This window comes from Pseudochaenichthys georgianus, chromosome 6, assembly GCF_902827115.2.
Source record: "Pseudochaenichthys georgianus chromosome 6, fPseGeo1.2, whole genome shotgun sequence".
NCBI lineage: Eukaryota > Metazoa > Chordata > Actinopteri > Perciformes > Channichthyidae > Pseudochaenichthys > Pseudochaenichthys georgianus.
This window is the reverse complement of record NC_047508.1, coordinates 7,839,633-7,865,448: the sequence shown is the minus strand read 5'-3', so window position 1 is coordinate 7,865,448 and position 25,816 is coordinate 7,839,633. Positions and strand designations below refer to the sequence as shown.

Sequence of the window (25,816 nt, the reverse complement as noted above, 5' to 3'; positions counted from 1 at the left end):
TGTGCGGGACGGAGCAGAGCTGAGCTGAGCCCGGGACACGCCCCCTGCCTCTTTCACAGAAACACACACACGCACGCGCACACACATGCACTGCACACACGCAAGGACACACACACTCTTCCAGTGGTGGAAGAAGTACTTATATCTAGTATTTGAGTGTAATAGAGTACATTTACAATTCAGGCACTTTATCTGAGTATTTGCATTTTATTCTACTTCATATTCCTACTTAGCTATATTTCAGAAGCCAGTATTGTACTTTTTTCTGCAGTACAATTTTCTGACAGCTTCAAGGACTTTATCAATTCAAATTATAAGCAAGAAATATAAATCAGCTCATAAATAACCATTGATATACTGTATAGGTATGCCATATGTGGTACACTACTTGAGTACATTTATTTAGTTATTTTCCACTATTGTACATTGCGACACAGAGAAAACCTGGACTGATATAGTAATAAAATAGATCGATAAATATAGAAATAGAGTCTTTGTTGACTTCAATGTCAGTGTGGGAGAGAAACTCCCTCTGGAGGGAACACAACAATCTATTTAACACAATACAGGAAAGGGGAAACCAAAAGAAGGTCAACAGGGCCTGTTTAATGTTTCATTGGCATACATGTGTAGCATACATTCACTCCACAACATTTAAAGTTACTCTTGATATTATGATTTTACATGCATAAATTGTCATAGTAGAAAAGTTAAGATCAATTCCACCTGCAATATGTTTATATATTTATATAATATCGATAATAATATACTTTTATTTGCATTTTATAGCAATAAAGTAAGTAAGCATTTTTGCGTCACTAATTAAATCACCTTAAAACTTTCTTTAAGATCGTCATTGTTTCTCTTTTAAATTAAATATGTATCAGATGTAGCTTGCAGGCAACACAGGAAATTCAAATGATGTGCATTTTTTTTAAGTTAGTGAAAAAATAGACAATTCTTACATTTTCTTCTGTTATTACTCGCAGAACATTTTGTTTTCATTCATCGCTCATAGCAAAAAGCTGATTAGCAAAATAGGTTTATTTGAAAGTAAAGAAAGAAATCTCAATAATTGTTCCACCTTTGTGTACGAAACATACTTTAGTCAGAGGTACAGAGTGATGTGTTCAGGGCCAGACGGTGCCTTTATTGGAGATACAGTTTGAAAGGGGGGAAAGAGGGGATGACATGGCATTTCTTCACAGGCTCGGGAGTTGAACCATGTACTTGACAGTGAACACCGCATATGGGCCGCCAACTTTAACCCTATAACCCACCTTTCTAAACACATGTCTGTATTTACAAAATAAATGTATGTCTGATTGTTTACAAATCTAACATCCTCAGTTTCCATCTTTTTACAGAATGGAGCACATTGTGTGTTGTTGCAGCAATGCGGATGTATTGTGAAGGTCTCTTTATAATACCTGGCACAAAGTAGAACTGATGAGTCCAGGTTACAAGCCAAGAAGGAGCAGATGAAAGTCTGACTCAGCAGTGTTGCACTGCAGCATGTATTGTTATGCTGTTTCATCTTCATAATCCGCACACGGATGAATGTCTCCGTACGATATAAAGCTCAGCTGGATTGATCACAAAGCGGAAAGAAATCCATCTGTTACACCCTGCAGGGTTTTAATATACTGTCTGCCCCATAATCTGCTCTGTCAACCATTTCAGGCCAGAATATGGTCTCTGACACTCATAGCAGGATTTATCTGCATTGAGAGTGTTTTGGAGTATTACACTGAAAGCAAGTGTTTATCCCGCCATTAGTCTGCTCTGACCTTAGCTCCGAGTGATGCACCAGGCCAGGTTTGTTGGTCAAATAAATGTTTAGAAAACATCTGGGAACACACATCTCCAGATCTAGTGTGTGTGAGTGCACGTACACACACACACAGTATTAGTCCCACAGACAAGAGGATAAAGAGGATTGTCAGGGCTGCGTCTGTGAGATAACAGAAGGCTTTTCTAATCTTGGGTCTCATTCACGTCTTTCTGACCTGTACACTTATTATTGGCTGTCAATGGTTTCATGCGTTCAGTGTTATCGCAATAGAATGGTGCAGCGATGACGTCTTTTAGAAGGCCGAACCGGACGTTAGCACAGCAAGGGCTCCCTAAAGAAATGGAAAATTGCAATTAAGATCTGTGGGAAACACACGTTTATGATACAAGCAGGTTTCTTTAGCTGGATAATCTCCACATATTCACACCACCTTTATGATGGGTCCACGTCACCACCGCTAAGCTAAAGGCGGCTAATGTTTGGTGTGATGATGTTTAGACGTCTCGCTTTAGACGCTCACTAGTGGTGTATCAACTTGCTTATTTTATGTTGTAGAACAAAACGTAAACATCTCTACTGCTTGAGTTACCCACAGACCTTATTTCAGGAATTTAACCAAAAACACGTTAAAAAAAACTTGACTTTAAGACGCGGGAACAGGAAGTGGTGAACTGCTGACCACTCTATACATGCGACCACAAGTCTGACTAATTGAAACATGTAGTTCTTGGTTGGTAGATTTTTTGCCCATTTGTGATATGCAACAGTGATATCATAAATATACACACATATGCAGTAATACTTGCATTAATTAATGAATAAATATTTTAACGATTTATATTTTGTGTTGCAAATGTGTACATATATGTGATACTTTATATTTATTATACAATGAGAATAAATAAAGAGCTTTTGTAAAACTGTTTGTTGAATTCTTGGAGAATGGCTCCCTCTGGTGTTCAAATAAAACATCATTTGAATTATACGTTCACAAAGAAGCATTGTATAAATAAAGCAAATAATTCAGCAATACCTTTGTCAATCTGTGTAAACTATACATTTCAACACATATGATTTGTAAGCGGGAGTGGAAGAGGAAACTAAAAATCCAAAAGGTCTGTATATACCTTTCTGTCATATCACAACAAACAACAACATCATTATTATGAGTAGGCTATGTCAGAAAATGTCATAATATAGTAGGCTATGTCGAAGGGATCAGAACAAATGATGTGTTATATCTTATAGCTGCACTGCTCCCAGACTGTGCAACTCACTCCCCCCACACATCAGAAACAATCAGATCATTCAAATCCCACCACAAAACTCACCTGTTTAGATTAGCCAACTCACTCTATTTCATCATTTATTTAAGTACTACTTTCATGTTCCTCAATACCTTTTTACTTTTTAATACTATACAACGTAGTATATAGTATGTAGAAAATATGATAAAAAACGACATGGTATTGTAGTGATCACTTATTAACACACTGACACATAATTCACACATGGAACTACAGGTTGGGGGTATTGTTTCCGCACGGACATATGTGGTTAACTATATATATTGTGTGCCCTCCTGGCCTCTTTCTCTTTTCTTCCCGGACTGCAACCGGACAACATGACCTTTGCTGCTCCTCATTAAAGTTCCCTTTTGCACCTTCGATGCACCGCCTCCGACTCCTATCTCTCGGCACTACAGTAATATAGTATTTTGAAAATAAGAAAAAAAGCTACATAAAATGTCGAACGACATGGGCCCTTTCTCATTTCTCTAACTCCCCTCCTCGACTCCTATCCTCGAGACTTAGTGCCGCCCACAGGCGATGCGAGCGGAGGACTGAGGAGGGGATCCGAGGAGAGAGGAGGGGAAGCAGCAGGCAGTTAGAGAAATGAGAACTCCTCTCCTCTGAGCGGTCATTTTAAAGAGACGTCCATTAATGATGACAGGAGGCACAGCAGCCCTCTGTCTGATGGACAGATGTGTTCATGACGACTTATTAGGGATGTAACGATACCCAAAACTCACGGTACGATAATATCGCGATAAAAAGTCTACGGTACGATATTTATCGCGATATTGAAAAATAAAGAAAGAAATGTGAATTTGTTTTGTCATTTCTTCTTTTTTTTTTTACTTGAATTTGTTTTGTTTATTAAATAATAAATCTCATTTGTACCGCATTTTAGTAGGATAGTAGTATTTTAAAGTGTCAACAATATAATAATCAGACCCTGCAATCAGGCTTGGATTTTCGTCATTTTAGGGGCACAAAGGCCATTGAGGGAAACATTTGGATTTGGAGCTTACGAATAAATAACTTCACTTTCTGATAAGAAAAACACACGAATGACATGGAAAACAAATCACTTTTTTAATATGAATAATGTCAAACATTATATCATCATATAGGCCTATGCCTCCTTAGTATTACCGTATATAAAATGAAATACTCTACTTTGAATAATTAGTGTTTGGTATTTGTTCCATCTACTACTTCTCCCATTCACAAATCCAAAATCAAACCAAAAAACTACAATTCTATTAATATGTAACAAATATATTCAATTTCAGAGCAGAAGAAACAGCCTTCAAGGGTCAAACTCTGCACATACATCATTCAGCAGTGTACTTTGAAATACAAAAGTGTGTGTGTGTGTGTGTGTGTGTGTGTGTGTGTGTGTGTGTGTGTGTGTGTGTGTGTGTGTGTGTGTGTGTGTGTGTGTGTGTGTGTGTGTGTGTGTGTGTGTGTGTGTGTGTGTGTGTGTGTGTGTGTGTGTGTGTGTGTGTGTGTGTGTGTGTGTGTGTGTGTGTGTGTGTGTGTGTGTGTGTCTCTTTAATCAACTCCTCACAGCTCCTCATATCTGTTCAGAAATTAAACAAAAGTTAAACATGTACAAACCACAGACTGTCTGTGTCATGGCGTCTTTAGGACGTGGTTGTGAGTTTGGACGGACCAGATACAGGTTACCTGATCTGATCAAATGGAGATCGCTCCATTCAGAGAACACGCATTGTATTTCGCCTGCCGTCTTGTCTGCACACTTGTCAAAGCATGGTTTTTACTAACCGTTATCAATATTTAGTTACTTCGGCATCATTTTTTAAACGTGAATTACAATTAAATCACGGTCAAATTAATTAATTTTGTCGTAGTTGGTTTCCACCACAGTATTCACATGGATATAAGCCCCGCCCCCTCTCCAGCGCGTCCTGTTTGAATGACAGGAGTAAACACAGCTGACACTGACAGCCGGACCAGACATGGCCGCCGGTGAAAATCCTACCCTGCCTGCAATAGAATAAATCAAGTTTCACTTTAGTTTTTCAAGTAACTCAACTCTAACTCACTCACTCAGCATCATCAAGGTTATCTTTTAGGAATATGAGCATGTCCACATTTCGAGGTAGAAGCTGGGATGTTTGGGCGTTTACAATATCCCCTGCTGTGGAAAAAACTCTCTTGCTTGGTATACTGATGTTGCTGGGACAGAGAGATATGCTTTGGCCATGGGTAACAGCAGTGGGTCAAACTGTGCATTGTCTCTCCACCACTTCAAAAACAATACAGTTGTTGCCAAGAAGGTGAGGCTTATTGACAGGGCGAGATATGAATATACTGTTGGTACTTGTCCATGTCTCTAGGTATGTACATGTAGCCCTGTAAATACGATGTCCTTTATTGTTATCTGTTGTTTTATGTTCATGTTGTAACCTACTTGCTGCCATGTTGGACAGGTCTCCCTTGAAAAAGAGATTGATGATCTCAATGGGACCATCTGGTTGAATAAAGGTTTAATAAAACAAAATAAAAAAATCGCGAAAATTAATGAAGTTGACCATCTACTTCAGCTTTGGTAAGTTCATTTTATATTATCTTATGTTGATCTTCTGTGTTATGCCTAGGCTATTGCTCTGCTGGATCGATTGATATTGTGACCTTGGTGATGAGTGTCTTTTTTTCTAATACCCCCCCCCCCCCCCCTCTCTCTCTATTGGAACCATGGATAGCCTACAGCTATTTGTTTACATGTTTAACAAAGCACCAGAAGCTTATACAGATCTAAGTTGATCGTGCCCCACCACTTTTGTACATATAAAAACGCCACTGGTTGTTATACTGAGTGATATATAATAATAATAATAATAATAATGCATTTTATTTATATAGCGCTTTTCACAACTCAAATACGCTTTACAGTATGAGGGAGGGTAGACAAACAAGGACAGGCAAACAAGTAAGTATAGTAAAATAAAAAATAAAAAGGCAGTCAAGAGGAAGTTGATTGAGAGGGGGGGGGGGCTTATGGGTAGACAGAGTTGAAAAGATGTGTTTTGAGGCAGGACTGAAAGACTGTGAGGGACTCCGAGTCACTGAGATCTTGGGGGATGGAGTTCCAGAGCCTAGGAGCTGCCAATGAGAAGGCTCTGTCCCCAAAGCTGCAGAGTGTGGATGTGGGAATGGATATGAGTCCGGCTGCGGTGGATCTGAGGGACCGTAGGGGTTGATAAGGAGTGAGAAGGTTTGTTAGATAATGGGGGGCCAGATGGTGGAGTGATTCGTAGGTGAGGACCAGCATTTTGTAGTTGATGCAATGGGAGACAGGAAGCCAGTGGAGGTCTTTGAGGACTGGGGTGATGTGATGCCATGTTTCGGTATGTGTGAGGAGACGTGTAGCTGCATTTTGAACCTGTTGGAGTCTGTTGAGGGATGTAGTGCTGATGCCGTAAAGAAGTGAGTTGCAGTAGTAAAGGCGGGAGGAAATGAAGGCATGGATTAGTCGTTCGGCTGCGGGGCGGGTGAGAGAGGGTAGGATTTTTGCAATATTGCGGAGGTGGAAAAATGAGGTTTTGACTGTTTGGCGGATGTGAGGTTCGAGGGAGAGGGTGGGGTCAAAGATTACGCCAAGGTCGCCTGCCTGATTGGAGGGGGAAACAATGGTGCCATCAATGGTGAGTGTTATGTTAGTGACCTTGCTGAGTGTGAAGGAAATATTTAATGAGATCTGTGCATGGAAGACTTTTAGTGATTTCTCTCTTTGTCTCCTTCAAGTAATTTCTCAGGAAGACACAGGTCAAAAGGTCCTTTGCCTTTCCTGTGGGGGGAGGGTATAGGCACATGAGAAGTTGCCATACAAACAGTTTTGTTCCAGGGTCTGGTATTGATTATCAGAGGTGGGAAAATAGGCCACGCCTTATGGATATACAGACCATGTATTTTGTCTTATGTGTTCAGAGATTGCAAGGTTGCCCACATGAAAGTGTGACTATGCTGTGTAATCTCTCCCGGCCGTTGGATCTCTCAATAAATCCCAGTGTTTGACATTCAGAATTCCTGCTCCTCCCGTGTCTCTCTGAGTCCTGATTTCCATTGCAACAGAAGTTTCCCTTACACTGAGGGTGGATTTGAAGCCGATTAGGAGGAGTTCTGTTTTGTTGCTGTTCAGTTTGAGGAGGTTATGTTGCATCCAAGTTTTAATAGCTGTCAGACAGGAATCGATGTGGGTAAGGGGTGGGTTATGGAGGGATTTGGTGCTGAGGTAGATCTGAGTGTCATCAGCATAGCAGTGGAAGTCCAGGTTGAAGTGGCGGAGTATCTGACCGAGGGGGAGGATGTAAATGATGAAGAGGAGGGGGCCAAGTACTGATCCTTGAGGAACGCCTTGGGTATATAGAGTATATATATAGAGTGGCGAAGTCACGCCCATCTACTTCCGGTCAATGGGACCTTATTTCGGAAAAATTATGTATTGAAGTCAATGGAGAGAGAAAACTTATCTTTCGATCCCGTTTAAATTGTGCCACGAATTACACATATGTTGTTTGTCAATCTTAAAAAATAATTTCTATGTTAAAAAAGTCACAGTTTGTCGTAAAACTGTTGAAATATAAAACTATGAAAAATACGCAACTAGAAAGACTACAAATCCCAGATGTAAGTGATGTCATAACTGATGTCACAATTGTTTTCCTCCGCTAAATATAAGAGATAGCTAAGATAAGATAACTTTAACAAGATGCTGTGTGCTTAGTACTAGGCTGTAATCATACCAGCAATGGGCCTTGCTCGTTCTTTCGCTTCCCGTCTGATGAAAGGACCAGGAGTGGCTGGATCAAGTTAGCTACCTAGCTACTGTAGTAGCAAGCACGTTAGTTAGCATTACAGTCTTAGCCTTGTCATTTGTATTAAGCCTTAACATGAAGTAACATGAAGTAACCCAAAATGTTAAACAGTAAGAGTAGTAGTCATATTTGGTGAACCCTCTGGTGTGATCATTCTATAATACACCATTTAAGCCCGGGGGAGAAACGCTAACGCTAACGCTACATTAGCACCGGCGATCTGTTCTACTTCATGCTATCTGCACAAATGGTTGACATTAAACATTAAAAAGATCAGGCAGTTCAGAGAGAACCAAAGGAAGGCAGGCAGGCGGGCAGCTTTGCTTGACATTCTTCTGGACGTGTTTCATTGTGTTGATAGTGATGGTAGTCAATCACTTTTTTGACAAGACAGTAGTGACGGCCATCTTGGTGACATGTGTTGTTGTGAGAGTCTGCGAGACCAGAGATGTAGTTAATTTAGCGTTTCACACAAACAAATGTGTTATTTCACAGTTTTACGACACATTTTTATTTTCTTGACTTGCAAAATTATCTTTTAAATTGACAAACATGTGTAATTCGTGGCACAATTCAAACGGGATCGAAAGATAATCTTTCTCTCTCCATTGACTTCAATACATAATTTTTCCGAAATAATAATAATTTTAAATGTTTTAGACATCCTATACTATGTCTTTTTTTTTTTTTTTCATGTTTTCAACATTAGATAAAAAAAAATGACATCAAATATCAAAAGTCTCGAAAAAGACTGTTTCTTTAACGTGTTTTTGGTGCCTGTGTCTGGGCATTACTGTTGTTGTGGAATAATGATTCAAGACAAGACTCCAGGTCACAGTTTGGAACTGACCATTTATTAAACTGAATAGCATATGCGTACAAAGTCTCTACAAAGCTAGAAAATATCTAACATACTTTTAGCCATGACGGCGAAAAAAAGTTACAAAGCAAAGATCAGACCCTGTGCAGTACCAATAGAAATACATTACTAGCGTTTGGATGTGTACTCTCTTCTTCGCAAAACGGAATAAACATTAGAATATCAAAGATATACACAACATCTGTAATAAACGTTATTGTCACCTTTATATAAATCACCTTATCAAAAACCCTCAGTGCAAATACATGTGCTGCACATGCACCGGAGCGAAAAAGATTCAAGGCCATTTTGGAATTAATTACAGACAGGATTTCTGTGCCACATTGAAAAGAAGATAAATATCCAACTTGCACATACGAGACGACATTACCAACACATAAGACTATGACTCAGAAACTCAGAAATGCACTGCTTTTTTATGATGTAATTAGTGCTTTCACATCCTGTCGATGCTTAATATGATTGGACATTGAACAGAAAAGCCATACAATTGGGTTAACAGAGATTGGGGGCACTATTATTTTTAATAAATCAGTTTCATGTGACCTTACTTACTCCGTCTGCTAACCAAGATGAAAAGAGGTGTCCATATTTCATTGAATTTAAAGTGTCTCGAAATACAAAAATGCCCTTTTCTGAACTAGGCTCAAAACACAAAAGGTTCATTAATCCTATTTTTTTTCATTTCTTTGTTGTTTTATCTGTTTTACAGTGTAGCCCATGAGCTAAGGATGTTAAGTGTCCTTTTCTTTGAAACTATTTTTGGCAGAAGCTAGTGGTAAGTTACTCTAGAGTGTCCCTTATTCCTCTGTACTTTCTGTCACATGATGACTGTCTTTGGTAAGCAGGTGGTAGACAATGACCAAACAGAGGGTCATTATTGCAAAATCAGCCCTGCTGAGGCTGTGTGTTAAGTTAGCATGTACGTGTTACGTGTTAGTACTCTGCTGTGAAGGTCTATAGTCTGCCTGCAAACAACAAACCACTGTAGTGAGACAAAGCTCTGGGAAAGTTAAAGGCCGTGGTTTTTGAAAGGGGTTTTCCTGACAGAATGATTCACTAGTAAGTTGAAAGGGTTGCATTTAGTTGGACAGGTGTTTGTAACCCTAAAAGAAACCCACAGCAATCTTGAGACAAGATAAAGCTGTTTTGGACTATGACAGACCCTAACAGGCCCGGACTGGCCATCGGGAGGACCGGGAGGTTTCCCGATGGCCTGGCCTGTTAAGTGGCCTGCTGGCCTGAGGATTTTTTTTTATGTATTGTGAACGCAACGCTGCGTAAATGTGGGTCTGACTCTGCCTCACAGAGGGTGACTGGCTTGATTGGTCTCTGTGTGTCATTCAAGCTTGGGAGGGTGTGTGTGTATGTGTGGCGCGAGCGAGAGAGAAAGCGCGCGCACCGGTTACATGTATTGTTGTTGTTAGCATCTGGTGCTAGCTAGCTGCGCTAACGGATATAAGGTGGGGAGAGAATCCTCTGCTGTCAGACTGAGAGGCTGATAACTACAGCTCATGTGAGGTAAAGGACTCTCTGAGTGTTTAGATAGTTAACTTAGTGTAAGTTATCTCTGTGGGTCTCAAACTGTTTGGTCACCATTTATGTAAACATATATTTCCATTTGAGGGGGGAGTGATTAGTAAAATATTCATGAATAATACAAATAAAATGTTAACTAGGTGCAAAAAGGTAAGATAAACTTTTAAAACATGTTGAGAGCTAAAACTACTCTTTGCTGCTGCCAAAGAGGAGCAGGGGGGAGAGGAGGGAGATAGGTGAGGCTGGTTCAGGAGCCCAGACACACTCACAACTATAAATGAACCAAAAACAAATAAATATACAAGGTTCAATGTTTTTTCATATTAGATATGGTATGTCATTGGTTATGGCCATGTTCTTATGATTATTTAAATGTAAACAGTTATGTTTCATATGGGTGTAGTCTCTTTATTTCCCTCAAAATGCACCAGATTGATGCATTTAACTCCAACATTTAAAACCGGGGGAGCATGCCCCCTGACCCCCCAAGAGGATTTGAGGTCCACCCCCAATTAAAATATGTTCACATGAATAGATTCCTAAATAGATTTGCACATTTAAATAGTGACCCATGTCCATATGTTTATTTTTGGGTAGTAAACTAGAGGGCTATCACTATGGGTATCAACGCTATAAATATTGACAAATAAATCCAGCAAAATGGCAAAAAAAAATTGTAGTGGCCTGGCTGGGTGTATCATTCCCGGCATGACTTATTGTCCCAGTCCGGCCCTGGACCCTAACATTCTTCAGCACAAATGTAGAAGACTGGTTCCAGACCAGTAAGATCTGACTCAGGTATGAGTCCTTTTAAGACTGCCAACAGTTAGCCAATGTTGACCAAAGATGGCTCTTTTCAGGTCTAGTAAACTGGTCAAACTTAAGTGTTTTTTCTTCAAATATTCTAGACACCACTAAGCATCCCAGTGAGTACAGGAAACAGAACCATGTGATTCTTGACATAGTTTTAATCAGCATACTGTATTCTCAATGGTTGAACACAGCATGCTGGTACATGGTCCTTCGGTATGTCGTAACCCCAACCCTAACCCTTCAGGACTTTTTAAATGACTTTACAGCAGCGATATAAAGACAAAAATAGAATTGGCATTCTCTCGTAGTAACAAGTCCAATTTGTATTTTATAAATGAGGCACCAGACAATGTGCAAGCTGTTTCAACATGAACCACCATGTAATACACAAATACAAATACATGTAAATAGTGCCGTTAAAAGAAGCAAACAAGAACATGTCTCATTAACATTTGGGAACAATTAAGATACTTTAGAAAGGCTCACTGTGAACAAATTACAACAAGAAACAGCCATTAAATATGGAATTTGGATATTTAGCCCTCAGACGCTGAAAGCTGGAGCATGATAAACGTAATTATGCATTTATATTAGCTCAAATGCTTCTATACACACATTTACGACACCAAATTATTTTCATGTAACAGATTATAAATGTCTACTGCTGTTCCCAACCAAAGGCACTTCATGCTGCTGGGCATGACACAAACAAACCACTTCTCACCACCTGCTACAGTACACTTAATCAACAGTTTTTGGTTTTTGATTTATAAATGACTTTAATTCTGACATACTATCATAAAACTGGAAGAAACAAGTCCTGGACTGATTAAAGGGAAATGTGTCTTCAACCACTTTCTCTCAAAATGAAAAACCATGCCATGGCTTATAGTTTGCTATGCGCTCATTGGACGTGACAATGTTTGCTAGCAAAGCTATCTTTTATGGTAGAAAATCCTTACACACTGGTCAATTGACCCTAAAATTAACAGAGGCTACCCTTGGACACTAGTAAAGTCGTATATTCATTAAATACCTGAAAAAACAAAGTAACCTTTATTTAGGGAACTGTGTCTTCAATCACTTTCCTAAAATGAAGCACTGCACCATGGCTTCTAGTCAGGGCAATTAAAATATGTAAGACGTAAGAACATTTCAGGTTTAAACACATCTGTCAGCTCAAGTTAGCTGGTGCAAGAATACTGAACTAAGTTTATTAAACTAAAATAAATTAACTAAGTGAAACCTGATTTAAAAAAAAAGCATAGGTTATTTTTAACAGTTTGGAATGTTTCTTCCCTTGAACATTATGAAGGATGTTGTATAGTTTTAAAGAGTCACAGTGCTTCCCAATTGATGACCACAACCTATTTAAAATGTAAAGTTATAATCCTTAAGATTGTACAGAAATCTGACCCAGTTTGGTCTGCATTTGTTTTAACAATAACCATTCAATATATTCAAATGATCTTATTATTTGTCAATAGCTGCCAAAAGAGCCAGGACTGAACGCTTAAGGATTGTATCTTTAACATGTTTTTCTTCAATCTTAATGAAGAGACGCTTGTTGCACAAACAGGTACCTGAATGATTACATGTCATTTATACTTTCTTATTAACATACATTTTAGATAGTGTTCCTGGAATTAAAATATAGTCTATATGCTACTATCAATAAACAATTTCCCAAAGTTCAGAAGCTATTCTTTTTTTGTATTTTTTTTAAAGAAAACATACAAAAAGTTAAAAATGTTATTTTCTTTGGGAACAAACCTCTTTTGTGTGCAAGAATCTAGCTCACACAATTTGCAGTGGATATATGTACAAAACCAACTCTATCGTGTACTATATGATGCATAATGCAATAGTTATTTTCTTTTCTTGTTATTGATGATACACAGGGTCTGACCTTCAGTGTCCGTCAGTATCTTGGCAGATAACACACACTCTTTTGTCACAGGGAGGAGGGAATTTAATTTATTTTCCCAGGGTGGAATTTCCCAAAAGCACTTGACAGAAATAACACTTTCATTTCCATCTACAGAACAGCACAAATACAAATGTATTGGGAGAAGAAAGGGAAGAAACCAATTAGGAGGAGACGTCTCTCGGTGATATCAGATTCAGAATGTTTTTGGGGAAACCACCCAGTTAGATTCTGACGTGATTCATTGTGCTTTTTTAATAATCAATGTATTCTTTTTTACAGCTAATTACCATCTGATATAGAGGTTGGAGTGAATATTGTTGTGTTGAAATGGAGGATCTTGAAGCAAACTGATTTATAGCTGATTTTAATAATACAAAAAATACCCAATTATTATCGTGATGTTTTGCAGTAAAAATGAAGCCATTTCCTTTCTCACTAGGTCGAGTAGTTTGGCTGAAAGACACTTTTGTAGAATTCAGTTTTTTTACATTTTACCTCCAATGTCACCATTAATTAATCACCAAGCAAAAGGCCTTATGTGTGTGTGTTTGATAAGTGTGTGTGCGTGCGTGCGTGTGTGTGTGTGTGTGTGTGTGTGTGTGTGTGTGTGTGTGTGTGTGTGTGTGTGTGTGTGTGTGTGTGTGTGTGTTTGTGTGTTAGTCCTTGACGAGTCGATAGATGTGGTGCTGAGCTCCGTGCTCACTGTTAGACACCTCAAACACACACGCCATACACAGCAAGGTCTCCTGAGTGTCTCTGTTGCTCACAACCTGGACACGCAGACAAACAGAGAGGGGAAAGAATATTACAAGTTTTTAAATATGCATTTATAGGTTGCATACAGTAAAAAAGCAACAACAACATATACACTTTAATTATTCACTCAATATACTCAATATACGCCATATAACGTTCATAGACAGACATATGCTGTGTCCCTATTTTAAAGACTTCCCTTAATACATTGCATGTCTTACAGTGGTGTGTTTATTAAATAGGCTATGATAAGACCCACATGTATAACTTTGATTTTTATAATGCTGGTCGCGCAACTTCCCTTGTTAAGCTAATATGTGATCGTTGAGTATCATAAACTAAGGATACAGTGTTCCACGAGGACACTTCTAACAACAATATCCAGTTGCTCAGAGTGCATTGCATGTGGCCATACTTTGCATTAGGATGCACTTCAAATAGAACATTGAGACTGACAGAAGTCCTCACCAGCAGAATAGTGAAGTTCTCCAGCACGCTGTTCATCATGTATTTCTCAGGAAGGTGTTTGAGCTTGTGGATGAAGTTGATCATGTATTCACACATCGGAGAGCGGCTGATTCTGTAAATGAAGCGGCCATTTTCAAACCGTGCGTACTCCGTCTAAGAGAGAACGAAAGAAATTAGATAGTTAAGAAGAAGTCCACCATTTTGTTTAAGTACACATATGAATAGGTTTACGAGTTATTAGCCCATCCTGTAAGAAAATCAATTATAATGTCTCATGTGGCTGTGGAATACTGTGTCACCTCACAAAGTAATACTAATGATGTCATAAAGGTTTATTTAATGTCATTAGGATGTATCATTACACATTTGAACTGAAAGCCTGTGGTACAAAGTTGTTAAATATTTTTTATTTACCAGGGAGAAAGTATCAAGTTGCTATTCGGGATCTTATCAAATGTTTGGAGTGCGTCGTGCTATGATTTATCACAACTCTGTTTCCTGAAATATCTCAACATGTTGTTTATGCATCTGTAAGTCTGAAACAATCCCATACAGTATTTCTGACCACAATCCTTTGAACTCCTCCTCACCTCAACCTTCTCGACCACCTGCTTGCCGAAGGAGCAGACCTTGGTGGAGCAGGTGATGGTCATGTTCTCCGAGCTCTCGTATTGGCTGGTGACTCCATAGAACGCTGCCGGGTCGTCCTGCACATTAGAACTCAGGTCCGCCTGACAACAACACAGAAATAAATGTAAAAAGTACACCATTAACGAGAGTGTAACATTTCAACGTTTATTACCAAACAGTCTGATCACTCCACAGAATCATGAGAGCAACGTAGAACCAAGTGCCCTCTGCTGGTCTGTTCTAAAACCTGGGCCCACACTCATATTTCTCATGATATACATGTATTGTCATTGTCAATTTAAAATCAGATATAATATGCATTTACTTTAAACTTACTTTTTTAAACTATTTTCACCTGAAATATTTTAAAGGTTGGTTCATCCAAATCTAAATATTACAGATATATTTACTAGTAGTGAGATCAGATATGCAGATATGATTGTATTTGTCCAGGCTCTGAGGGAGCTGATGTGGTTTCTGCTTCCAGCCCAGACTGCTTTTAAAAGGGTTTGAACAAAACTCGATTCCTATCTTTGTCACAAATCAATTTAGAGCTGCTTTCAGTGTAATTAATCATCTGTGTTTTATTTTAAAAGTTGTTTTTATTATTTATGAATTTTAAAAGGTATCTGTAATGCATTTTTGAGTACCTTTGAGGGAACTTTAGGATTGTTGCCATTTAAATGCAAAAACACCTATATTAACGACTGTTTTTAAATGCCATTTTAAAATGTCTTTCTGCCGCACTATTTCTTGATGCCGTTAATGTTTTTCGTTTTTGTAAAGCACTTTGAATTGCCTTGTGTTGAAAGGTATAAATAAACTTGCCTTGCACGGCTATACAACACTACAGGAAAGGGAAAAACACAAAATAAGGCCCCCTATGGAACCTTTGCAGTCACTGTACTGGAAGAGACAACCGGGTAGACATGGTTCCTGTTTAACTATGTGCCATTTAAAATGTTTAATCACTGAGAACATGTTGCACCTGGATTACAGGCTGAGAGTCATGGAGAAGGGTTTGTACCGTTTGTAATGAGTTCTATAAGGAGCAACATGTGTCTCAGGGCTGAGAATAAACACACACTCCATATGCTAAGTCAAGCCCTTGTACATCCATCCACTCAGACTCACACACACCAACATATATGCTCCATAAAGCAGCTGCAGATTATCAGAAAACATGCTCCATTGTGGTAGATCAGAGAGCTTTTTAATTAAATTCAGAGACACACACACACACACACACACACACACACACACACACACACACACACACACACACACACGCACACACGCTCTCTCTTTGTTTGTTGTTATGCTCCAAGCACGTCTCATCTCTTCTTCATTGTATAGTGAACACTTCACCGGCCTGCAGGCTTCTGTCCTCCCCTGCATGATGTTACTGCTGACAACCTCACAGCTTCATTCACACTGTCCAGCGCCCTGATAATGAACCCTTTGCTAAACCCCGCCCCCAAAAGGGATCGTCCAATAATAGGTTAGCAACCGTAACTAGCCACAGCAAGCTTGTCAAGATTTGGATTTCTGCACTGAAGCGGTCTGCATGGGGCTTTAGCAAAAGGTGATATCCTTCAAAGACTCGTGGTGTCGTCTTCTCTAAGCAAACACACACATGTAAAGGTGAAAGGAATTTGTTCAAACCATGCATGTGTCTGCTGCAAGGTGAGCTACAGTAAGGTGGTGCAGGGATGAGTCCTTGACCCTGAACATGAGTCAGCATTTGATTAGTTCTGAGCATTTCTTTTCAACCCTTTTTTATTAGTTTTTGGTTTGATGCCTGAAATAAGATCTGTGGTAGAAGCTAAAGAGATTTTCACATTTTGTTATACAAGAAAGGGATATGTCAGTAAACAACTAAATAAATACTATTACGAAGCGTCTATGTGTCTTTAAAAAGGCGGTTGCTAACAAGTGGTTGAAGGAGACTACTACCCGTCATCCCGCTGAACGTTAGCCGCCTTTAGCTTAGCGTTGGGGACGTGAAGCCTTTAGAGTAGTTTGTTTATAGCCTTACATTCACATTCGCTATTTACTTCTGATGATTGCATTCATGCGACTAAAGTATTGTCCCCAGTTAGCCCAATATTACGGAAATCTGTTTTCATGTAGCGTAGAAGAAAGGGTAATCATTTCCATTACATAAATGTATTTCATAATGAAATAAAGTCTTGTAATATGAGTGTTTTCAGTTCTCTCCTTTTTTCAAACAAATATATACATTTAAAAAAAGTCATTTTTGGTAGTAGTAGTAGTAGTAGTAGTAGTAGTAGTAGTAGTAGTAGTAGTAGTAGTAGTAGTAGTAGTAGTAGTAGTAGTAGTAGTGGTAGTAGTAGTAGTAGTAGGCCTAGCTAAAGTACACTTAAATTAAATCTAAATATTCATTACTCTCTCTATGACCATATTTATTTAATTTAAAAAGAATAATATCGCAGTTTCAAAAGATCTGTTAATAATTGGCATTAATAAAAAAAACCTTGTCTCCAGCAGGATGAGTCCCCTGAAAAATATATTTGTGTCTGATACCAGGAAGCAGTTATTTAAAAATAACTTTTAGAATTGTATTTGTAAATCTACCACTACGTTCACTGTATAATCCAACAGATCGCAAACATGGACGAATTGTGAGACATACAAAATAGTTCCTTGATGTAGGAAGTCTCAGACCTACCAGACGGGCAGATCAGAATCAATTCTGTCTTGTCATGTCAACCGTGAACAAAGTTATAAAGTCTTTAGAGACTACTTGATTTGTTCGAGTTTCATAAAATGTGAATATTACTCTGAAGTTTATGAATAGACAAACATGGGATGAATTATGTTGCAGGGATATTTTCTAAAGTCCTTGACTCGTAAGGGAGAGACAGACAAAGACACACAGACAGACATGCACCCACACACACACACACACACACACACACACACACACACACACACACACACACACACACACACACACACACACACACACACACACACACACACACAGGTGGAGACAGAGAGCAACCTGTGAGTCAGGAGGTGAGCAGGTGTTCAAACAAAGCGACTGTGCTTTCATCAACCCACCACCTCCATATCCCAGGTGGGAAGAAAGAACAAACACACACACGGCACCCACACGACACACACACACACACACACACACACACACACACACACACACACACACACACACACACACACACACACACACGCACGTACATACGTACAGACAAAGACATGGCACTGGGTGAAAAACTCAAGGTATAAGGTGGAGACAATAAGAAAATAAAAAAGTCTCTGCCAATGTCTGTGAGGCCTCAATTACGTCAAATGAATATCAAATGGGATTGAAATGAAAGAAAATTCTTGCATGAACAGGAAGTAGGTAAGTGTGTGTCTGCTCACCCAGAACTTGATCAGGTAGAAAGCGTTTTGCGGGCCCTTGGCGAACAGCTCCTTCAGGCCCCCTTTCTTCTCGGGGAACTTGTCGTAGATCTGTCTGATGTCCACACACTCCAGCATGGGGTCGCTGTAGCTCGGGTTGTTCTGGCTGATGTTCACAAACAGGTGCTTGTTATACTGGGGGGAGGAACACTTTGAATTAGCCAAGGATTGAGGTGGAAAATGGGTTGATAAAAAACAGCTGATCTCAATATGGGATAGAAAACCGCAAAAGAAAGATAACATAGTATTTTGTGTAGAATGGGCTTCATTTGGATAAATTGGTCAACCAATTGTATTTGAAGAAAAAGCCCTTAATTCATGACATTTGACATAATGCATATTTCCCCTGCATTATGGGGAAGACACACCTCTAAATCCATATCATCTTAACTTGGGGATTAGACTCTAATTATGTATGCAGACACGCTATTCAAATTGTATTGTATACTGTGCGCCTCACGATATTACAGAAAACAAACAAAAAATATATTTGTTAAAGGTTATTGAGAAACTGATGTCCATGTTGTCATACTGTAGGAGAGATGATCGACTCCTGCTAGATTTGTTTGTGTGTCTGTTTTATTTCTGTGTTTTTAATAGGTTTTGTCTTAAATGTAGGACTGTGTTGTATCGTCTTATGATTGTTGAGGGAAAAAAGTGAACGGGAGTCAACGGGAGACAGGTCGTGGCGACATAGCTGTCCCTCCCCACATCTCACAAATGGAAGGTGTCCCATGGAGCTTTGACAATCACAAGCATACATGGAGAAACTGAAACAGATTCCTGCATACAAAAAGTAGTAATGCACCAAGATAGCAAGGAAGAAGACAGCTAATTTGCAAACATTGATGTAAGCAATGTAAATCAAAAATATGATATATAATGTAAGTGCGGGAAACAGTGAATGTTTCCATAACTGTAGGTTTACAAGAAACCTCTACAAAGAAACTTAAACTAGGGAGCAAAATGTAGACTAAGGTTTAAAGCACTCCTATGTATTACTTTCATGATAGAAATACAATTTCAAATAGTTCCATTTTAAACAGCAACAGGCCAACTTGGATGACTAATAAAATCGTACTATTATAATGTATTACTTAAGCTTCTTACAAGCAACACGCTACTTCTTTGTACCACTGCCAAAGAGGCACAGTTGGTTTGTGAGCAGGAATAGTGAACAACTATTGGCTGTTTTGATATTAAACGTTGAAGGGTCTAGCACAGGCGAAGGAAGGACCTATTCAATTTCAAAGCGGATCCTAAAAATGTTGTGAGTACACAAGTTATGTTTCACTGACAATAATATTAGGAGATTCATGGGGACCGAGTGACGGTCACTGTATCCTAGCGCCGCCATATTTGTGTCAGTCGCAGCTTGGAATAGCTGCGACTGACACAAAGCAAAGACGGAGGAAGATCGAAGGAAAGTTCATTACAATCGGTAAATGTTCATAAAAATAACCACAGGATATTAGGGAGTTATCGCTGAACGAGTGGTTGGACATGTGTGCTGCATGCATGTGGTGTGGGATTAATAACTGAATGGGCATTCCTGACCAAGAAAATGCACGTAAACTCAATAAACAATACATTCAGAAAACAGCAAGTTAACACCTTAACACTCTAGTGTGGTTTTGAACTAGAATGTTATGTGTTGCGTCCATGTACGACATTTGGATTTAAAGCTCTTAAATAGGGATGTCCCGATCCCCTTTTTTTGCTCCCGATCCGATTCCGATCATTTGATTTTGACAATCTGCCGATACCGATTTTTCCCGATCCGATCTTTATGCAATGCATTAAGAGAAAAAAAAGGTAACAGATAACGGCTGGTCATCCAACGCGATCTTGGCTGTTATTGTGTTGGCCTTTTCACTGTTCTGGGGCAGTTTCTCTTTCCTTTTGAAAGTCTCTGAAAGTGTCGGTTGTTTCAGTGCCGTTACCTGAGTGGCCGCTGTGTACTCGTCGTGTTGTTGTTGGTGTTTGTTTCTCAGGTAGCGTATTAGATTGGTCGTGTTGAACGTAGCTCTGTTCTTTCCACCACGCGGAACCTCTGCCTTGCAAACATTGCATCTGGCTGTTACACTGCCTTCACTTTCAATTTTATAATACTTCCAAACTCCTGACATTTTCTCTGTCCCGACTCCCGAGTCACCAGCTGAACGTAGCCTCTCGTTAGCTTACTGCTACTATTAGACACTGCGCCCACTCTGTTGCCAGATTTCAGAGAAATAAGCAACCAGGTCTATGAAAACAAGCCCAAAGAAAGCAACACATACATGATGTTGTGTAATTTTAAACCAAAACTAAGTCCTTAGGATGACTTTAAGACGTGAACATGGTCATTTTTGTTTTGTAACATTAAATAAAATAATTAAAGTCTTAAACACGCAAAAAGTAAGAAGAACAACTTCCCAACTCTGGAAGTGGGGCCACCCGAGGACCATTGAAGGCATCATCGGCCTTTGTGGAGGTGTGTGCTCTCTGTGCTCATCTGTATCTTTGTGTATCATAAACGCTATGATACATTGTATTGCCAAATGCCTCTTTATTTACAATGTAAAATATCCATGAAACATGAGCCCTCTTGGCAACAGAGTCTATTTTTAAAGTCAACAAAGAACCGTTTGAGGTTTGTAACTGTCCAAACAGCTGTAACAAGATGAATGCCGGCTGTCTGTGAGCCCAAGGTAGAATCATGACAGCGAGTCCACGGTGTGACAGGATGACGGATGGAGTGAGCAGACACAGAGATAGAGCTTTACAAAGGTTCTTCATACTAGGATACTACAAAGGGCTTTAACGCGGTTCTGCTGTGGGGTTATCTGTCATCTCTGTTTATGGGACAATAGGGAGAGCTTATTGCAGACCGTGGGTGTGTGTGTGTGTGTGTGTGTGTGTGTGTGTGTGTGTGTGTGTGTGTGTGTGTGTGTGTGTGTGTGTGTGTGTGTGTGTGTGTGTGTGTGTGTGTGTGTGTGTGTGTGTGTGTGTGTGTGTGTGTGTGTGTGTGTGTGTGTGTGTGTGTGTGTGGTGTGTGTGTGTGTGTGTGTGTGTGTGTGTGTGTGTGTGTGTGTGTGTGTGTGTGTGTGTGTGTGTGTGTTGTACTCACTGCCTCCTGGTCCCTCTGTGTCTCCAGGAAAGATGAAAACTCTACCAGTCGTAGTTTGGTGGTGCCGATGGAGCGACCATGCCAAGCTGGCTCTCTGTGTGTTTGGGCTGCAGCAGGAGGCTCGTAGCCTAGACAACACACACACACACACACACACACACACACACACACACACACACACACACACACACACACACACACACATACAGTCTGGTTAAAAGCACTTCATCACCATGTACAATCCTGCTATTTAACAGGGTTATTCAAGCATTATTATTTGCTCCAATGGTGTAAAATGTAAGCCTGACTGAGAGGAAGGACTGAAAGGCAGTTAACAAAAGTAGATGTAAAAGGTAAGGTGACCAGATTTTTAAAAGCCTCTCGCTTTTGACGGCTGCCATCATTTTGAGTAAAATGTACAACTCTGTGACCTCAATGAGTTGTTAAAAATGTTTGGGGGAATATCAGCAATGAAGGGGAGTCAATTAAAATGATGCTTTAAGATGTAGCTTTTGCTGAACCACAGTGTAGTTCGTCACATGGCTGGATTAGCTTTAGGGGCAGTTTGCGCAATATGAGCCAATCTGAACTCCCTGAAAAAGCCCTAAACAAAATCAAACTTAAAATGTAATTCTCCGCACTTTTGTTTGAGATTTTTTAACTGCTTCGATACTAAAGCTGTTTGTTGTTGTTGTTGTTGTTAAAACACTAACCCAAAAGCTAGGGGGATACAGTTTGTAGGGAGTGGTTAACTTGCTTGCAGACACAATCTGACCCTCTCTGGTGTTATACTGGCTGTAAAACTGTTATATAAGACATTTTTGTATTTCCCAGAGAGCACTTGCTATTAACTTAAAACTGTAAGCAGTTTGTCTATGAAAAACATTCATCATCACTGTTATTAGTTGAGGCTACAAAGGTATGCTAACAATATTCATTGCGTAGTGTAAAAACTAGTTAGCCTAGCCTGTTATTTTCCCACTAGAATACCTAGCTAGCTTAGCTTGCTAACATTTTCCCACTACAATTAGCTTACTATTTCAGACTCATCTGCACACACCTTCTTGCTAGAATCAGCCAACTGATTTAGACTAGCCTGCTAAAGTTTTTCTTCTAGAAATAGCTAACTTGTTAAGACTAGCCTGCTCAGATTTGTCCTACTAGGTGTTAAATGTTTTTTATCTTATATCAACGCATGCTGAGTCATCAGCAGCTCCTGCACAATGGTCCTCCTAAATAACAGAGGTAAGGGGGATATTCTCCCTAAAGGGTCAAGTTGTAGTCAATTCTAGCACTCCGTATATCACTAGGTAATTTATGGAGTCATGGTACGAAGTTCTTAATTATATATGGGAAAAAATCAATACCTATCCCAGTGCTTGTTGCCTGTGTTGCATTGTAGTGAAATGATAGGCATATAATCAAATGACAGCATATTAAAGTACCACCATTTCAAACTAAACCAACATTTCACAATAATGTCGGGGTGCTTTAACAAAAACAGAAAAAAAAAATTCTTGTTTAAAAAATTGTAAAAGTAAAACCAAGGATATACAGTATATGTTTATTCCGTAGGGTAAATGTATGTTAATTTTAAGTCACAATCTCTGAAACATACAGTACATTTTGACAAAACCTATAACTATAATCAGCAATTGCAGGAAGGTTTCTGGATCTCAATTCCCAGAAAAGTAAGATTGACACCTTTTTTCCGTTTGACCTCTTTACAAGACAAAACCAAAAAGAGACCAAGACACCCTGTAGAGAGCCAGGGCCCTAACTGGAGGGACGCAGGACCGCCTGTTTGCTTTACACAAAGGATATAATTGCACAGTGGTTTCTCTCACCTGAGATTGTGGTGATCCCCGCTGTCTGCACAGAGTAGGCTTGCTGAGAGAATGGCTTAATACTGAGAGAGTCACAGACAGACATGAGAAAGAAGAAGAGACAGCATTGTAGGTCATTCACGTATCTAGATTATACAGCAAGGAATTCTGTAGCAGGAGCACAGAAGTCAAGAGTGTCTCTTGGTTCCGTAAAAGCTATACAAGAAGCCCCATTTACTGTACTACCATTATCACCATCATCACCACATGGTCATTTAATGGCAGCTGGCAATGAAAGGAAAAGGGTTTGAACTTCTATCACAATGGTTCCCACTAGTCACTAGCCGTGTGAGCATATACTAATGTAAGAAATATGAAAAGCAGTATGGATGCAAAGAGACAGCCTAGTGGTGTACATTGTATAATATGTATTAATGAGTAACTAAAGGAGGAGAATGATGAAGGAGATATTTTCCAGAAAAATAAATCATATCAAAGCTTAAAATGTAAAACTACGTTAGATATGAGTGTACCAGTTGAGTTTGACTTACTCTTCAGTGGCGGCGCTAGATTGTCCTCCAGGAATCATCCCCTGCCACAGCTAAGAAAAACAACACACATGAATACACACGACCAAGGCAGCAAACCAGGACAATGTTTGTTTGTTGTTAGATTTGCACCGGAACTTCAAACAGAGCATATGTGGCCATGCACAAAAAATGGCTTTACAGTTATTGATGTCCTTGTGTTTTCTGTATCTATTGAAGAGAATACATAGTGTGTGTGTGTGTGTGTGTGTGTGTGTGTGTGTGTGTGTGTGTGGTGTGTGTGTGTGTGTGTGTGTGTGTGGGTGTGTGTGTGTGTGATGTGTGTGTGTGTGTGTGTGTGTGTGTGTGTGTGTGTGTGTGTGTGTGTGTGTGTGTGTGTGGTGTGTGTGTGTGTGTGTGTGTGTGTGTGGTGTGTGTGTGTGTGTGTGTGTGTGTGTGTGTGTGTGTGTGTGTGTGTGTGTGTGTGTGTGTGTGTGTGTGTGTTACCTGTGCATTGCTGGGGAAGCTGGCCCGTACGATCCCAGGCAGGAGCTTGCTGTGTATGGCGGTGGCTGAGACGATCTGAGCCGAAGACATGGAGGAGATGCTCTGCAGCGCCTTCTCCTTGGCATTCTGGTCCTGCGTGGTGATTGACATCATCAGCATCAATATTATCATCATTATCATCATCATGAACACAGTTTACATTCTGGCCCCACACACTCCACACTAGGGCTGCACGATATTGAAAAAAACTGACATTGCGATATTTTTTTCCACTGCGATATATATTGCGTTTTTTTTAACTATATTTAACCGGATGAAGGATTTCAGTCACGGACGTCTGGATCTTAACTGGTTGACTCATCATACCTTAAGTCATGATCCAACATGTCATGATAATGCATGTTGCTTACCCTCAAATAAGGGGGTTCATCTGTGAATGAAGAAGAGAAGAACCTTTTTGTATCCAAAATAGTTCCAGATGGCAGATGTTGCTTTTCTTTTTGGAAGTAAATCTTCATTCTCGCCGGTATTGTCCTCCTGTGCCTCGCTCATTTTTTACCGATGTTTTGATGGTCTGCAAACTAGTGGGGCGGGCCTGCTGTGATCTGATCAAGAATGATTGTGATTGGTGGTTTGCTGTGCATGCAGAGCCTGCATGTCACTCACTCAAGTACCCCTGACATGAGAGCCGCGCAAGTTTTCCTTTTGTAGCAAGCAGCAAAATAATTGTAACATGACGTGTTTGAGTTAATTTGCCAATTTAATATTGGACGTCCTAAAAAAAAATATGAAAAAAAGAACTAAAAAAAGTAATAAAATGTGATGTGAATATCGCGCATGTCATGTGTCATGGTGATAACCGCGGTTATCGCCATGACACGATATATCGTTCAGCCCAACCCAACCACAACAACTTCTGTCAACCAGTGCAACAGTATGTCAAATTTATATATTTGTAATACCTTTTGGACAACAGTGGAATATCTTTGGTATCGGAAATATGTGTTGGACAAAATCAGCAACTTTAAAATCTAAGCTATAGCCCTGGGAATTATTGTATACCTATATATATATATATATTTCACATGTTTCTTTTTGTATTAATTTATGGTCCAATATTAAAGTGTTAAAGGGGCCCTATAATTACGCAAATGTTCAGGTTCATATTTGTATTTAGTGTGACATGTCTCCATGCTTTAATGTTTAAAAAGGTCTTTATTTTTCTCATCCTGCCTGTGCTGCAGCACCTCTTTTTACCCTCTGTCTGAAACCAGAGCCCAGTCAATCAATCAATCAATCAATCAATCAATCAATCAATCAATCAATCAATCAATCAATCAATCAATGTTTATTTATATAGCCCAATATCACAAATGTTACATTTGTCTCAGTGGTCTTCACAGTGTGTACAGAATATCAGTATGACAATACGACACCCTCTGTCCTTAGACCCTCACATCGT

The 25,816-nt window shown here is 39.5% G+C and overlaps 1 protein-coding gene across 1 annotated transcript in view; it reads right to left on the bottom strand.

Annotated features, from left to right (window-relative positions):
* Positions 1-8,793: 8,793 nt before the first annotated feature.
* Positions 8,794-25,816, bottom strand: part of LOC117447967 (transcriptional enhancer factor TEF-1-like) — a 37,930-nt gene continuing 20,907 nt past the window's right edge. The window contains exons 3-10 of the mRNA XM_071203397.1: positions 24,355-24,500; positions 23,872-23,921; positions 23,342-23,403; positions 21,495-21,622; positions 18,347-18,520; positions 14,899-15,039; positions 14,309-14,461; positions 8,794-13,854 (exon numbers count right to left, since the gene is read on the bottom strand). Coding sequence (XP_071059498.1) covers positions 13,741-13,854; positions 14,309-14,461; positions 14,899-15,039; positions 18,347-18,520; positions 21,495-21,622; positions 23,342-23,403; positions 23,872-23,921; positions 24,355-24,500 — 968 coding nt within the window. The 3' untranslated portion in view covers positions 8,794-13,740. The remainder of the gene's footprint in view (positions 13,855-14,308; positions 14,462-14,898; positions 15,040-18,346; positions 18,521-21,494; positions 21,623-23,341; positions 23,404-23,871; positions 23,922-24,354; positions 24,501-25,816) is intronic.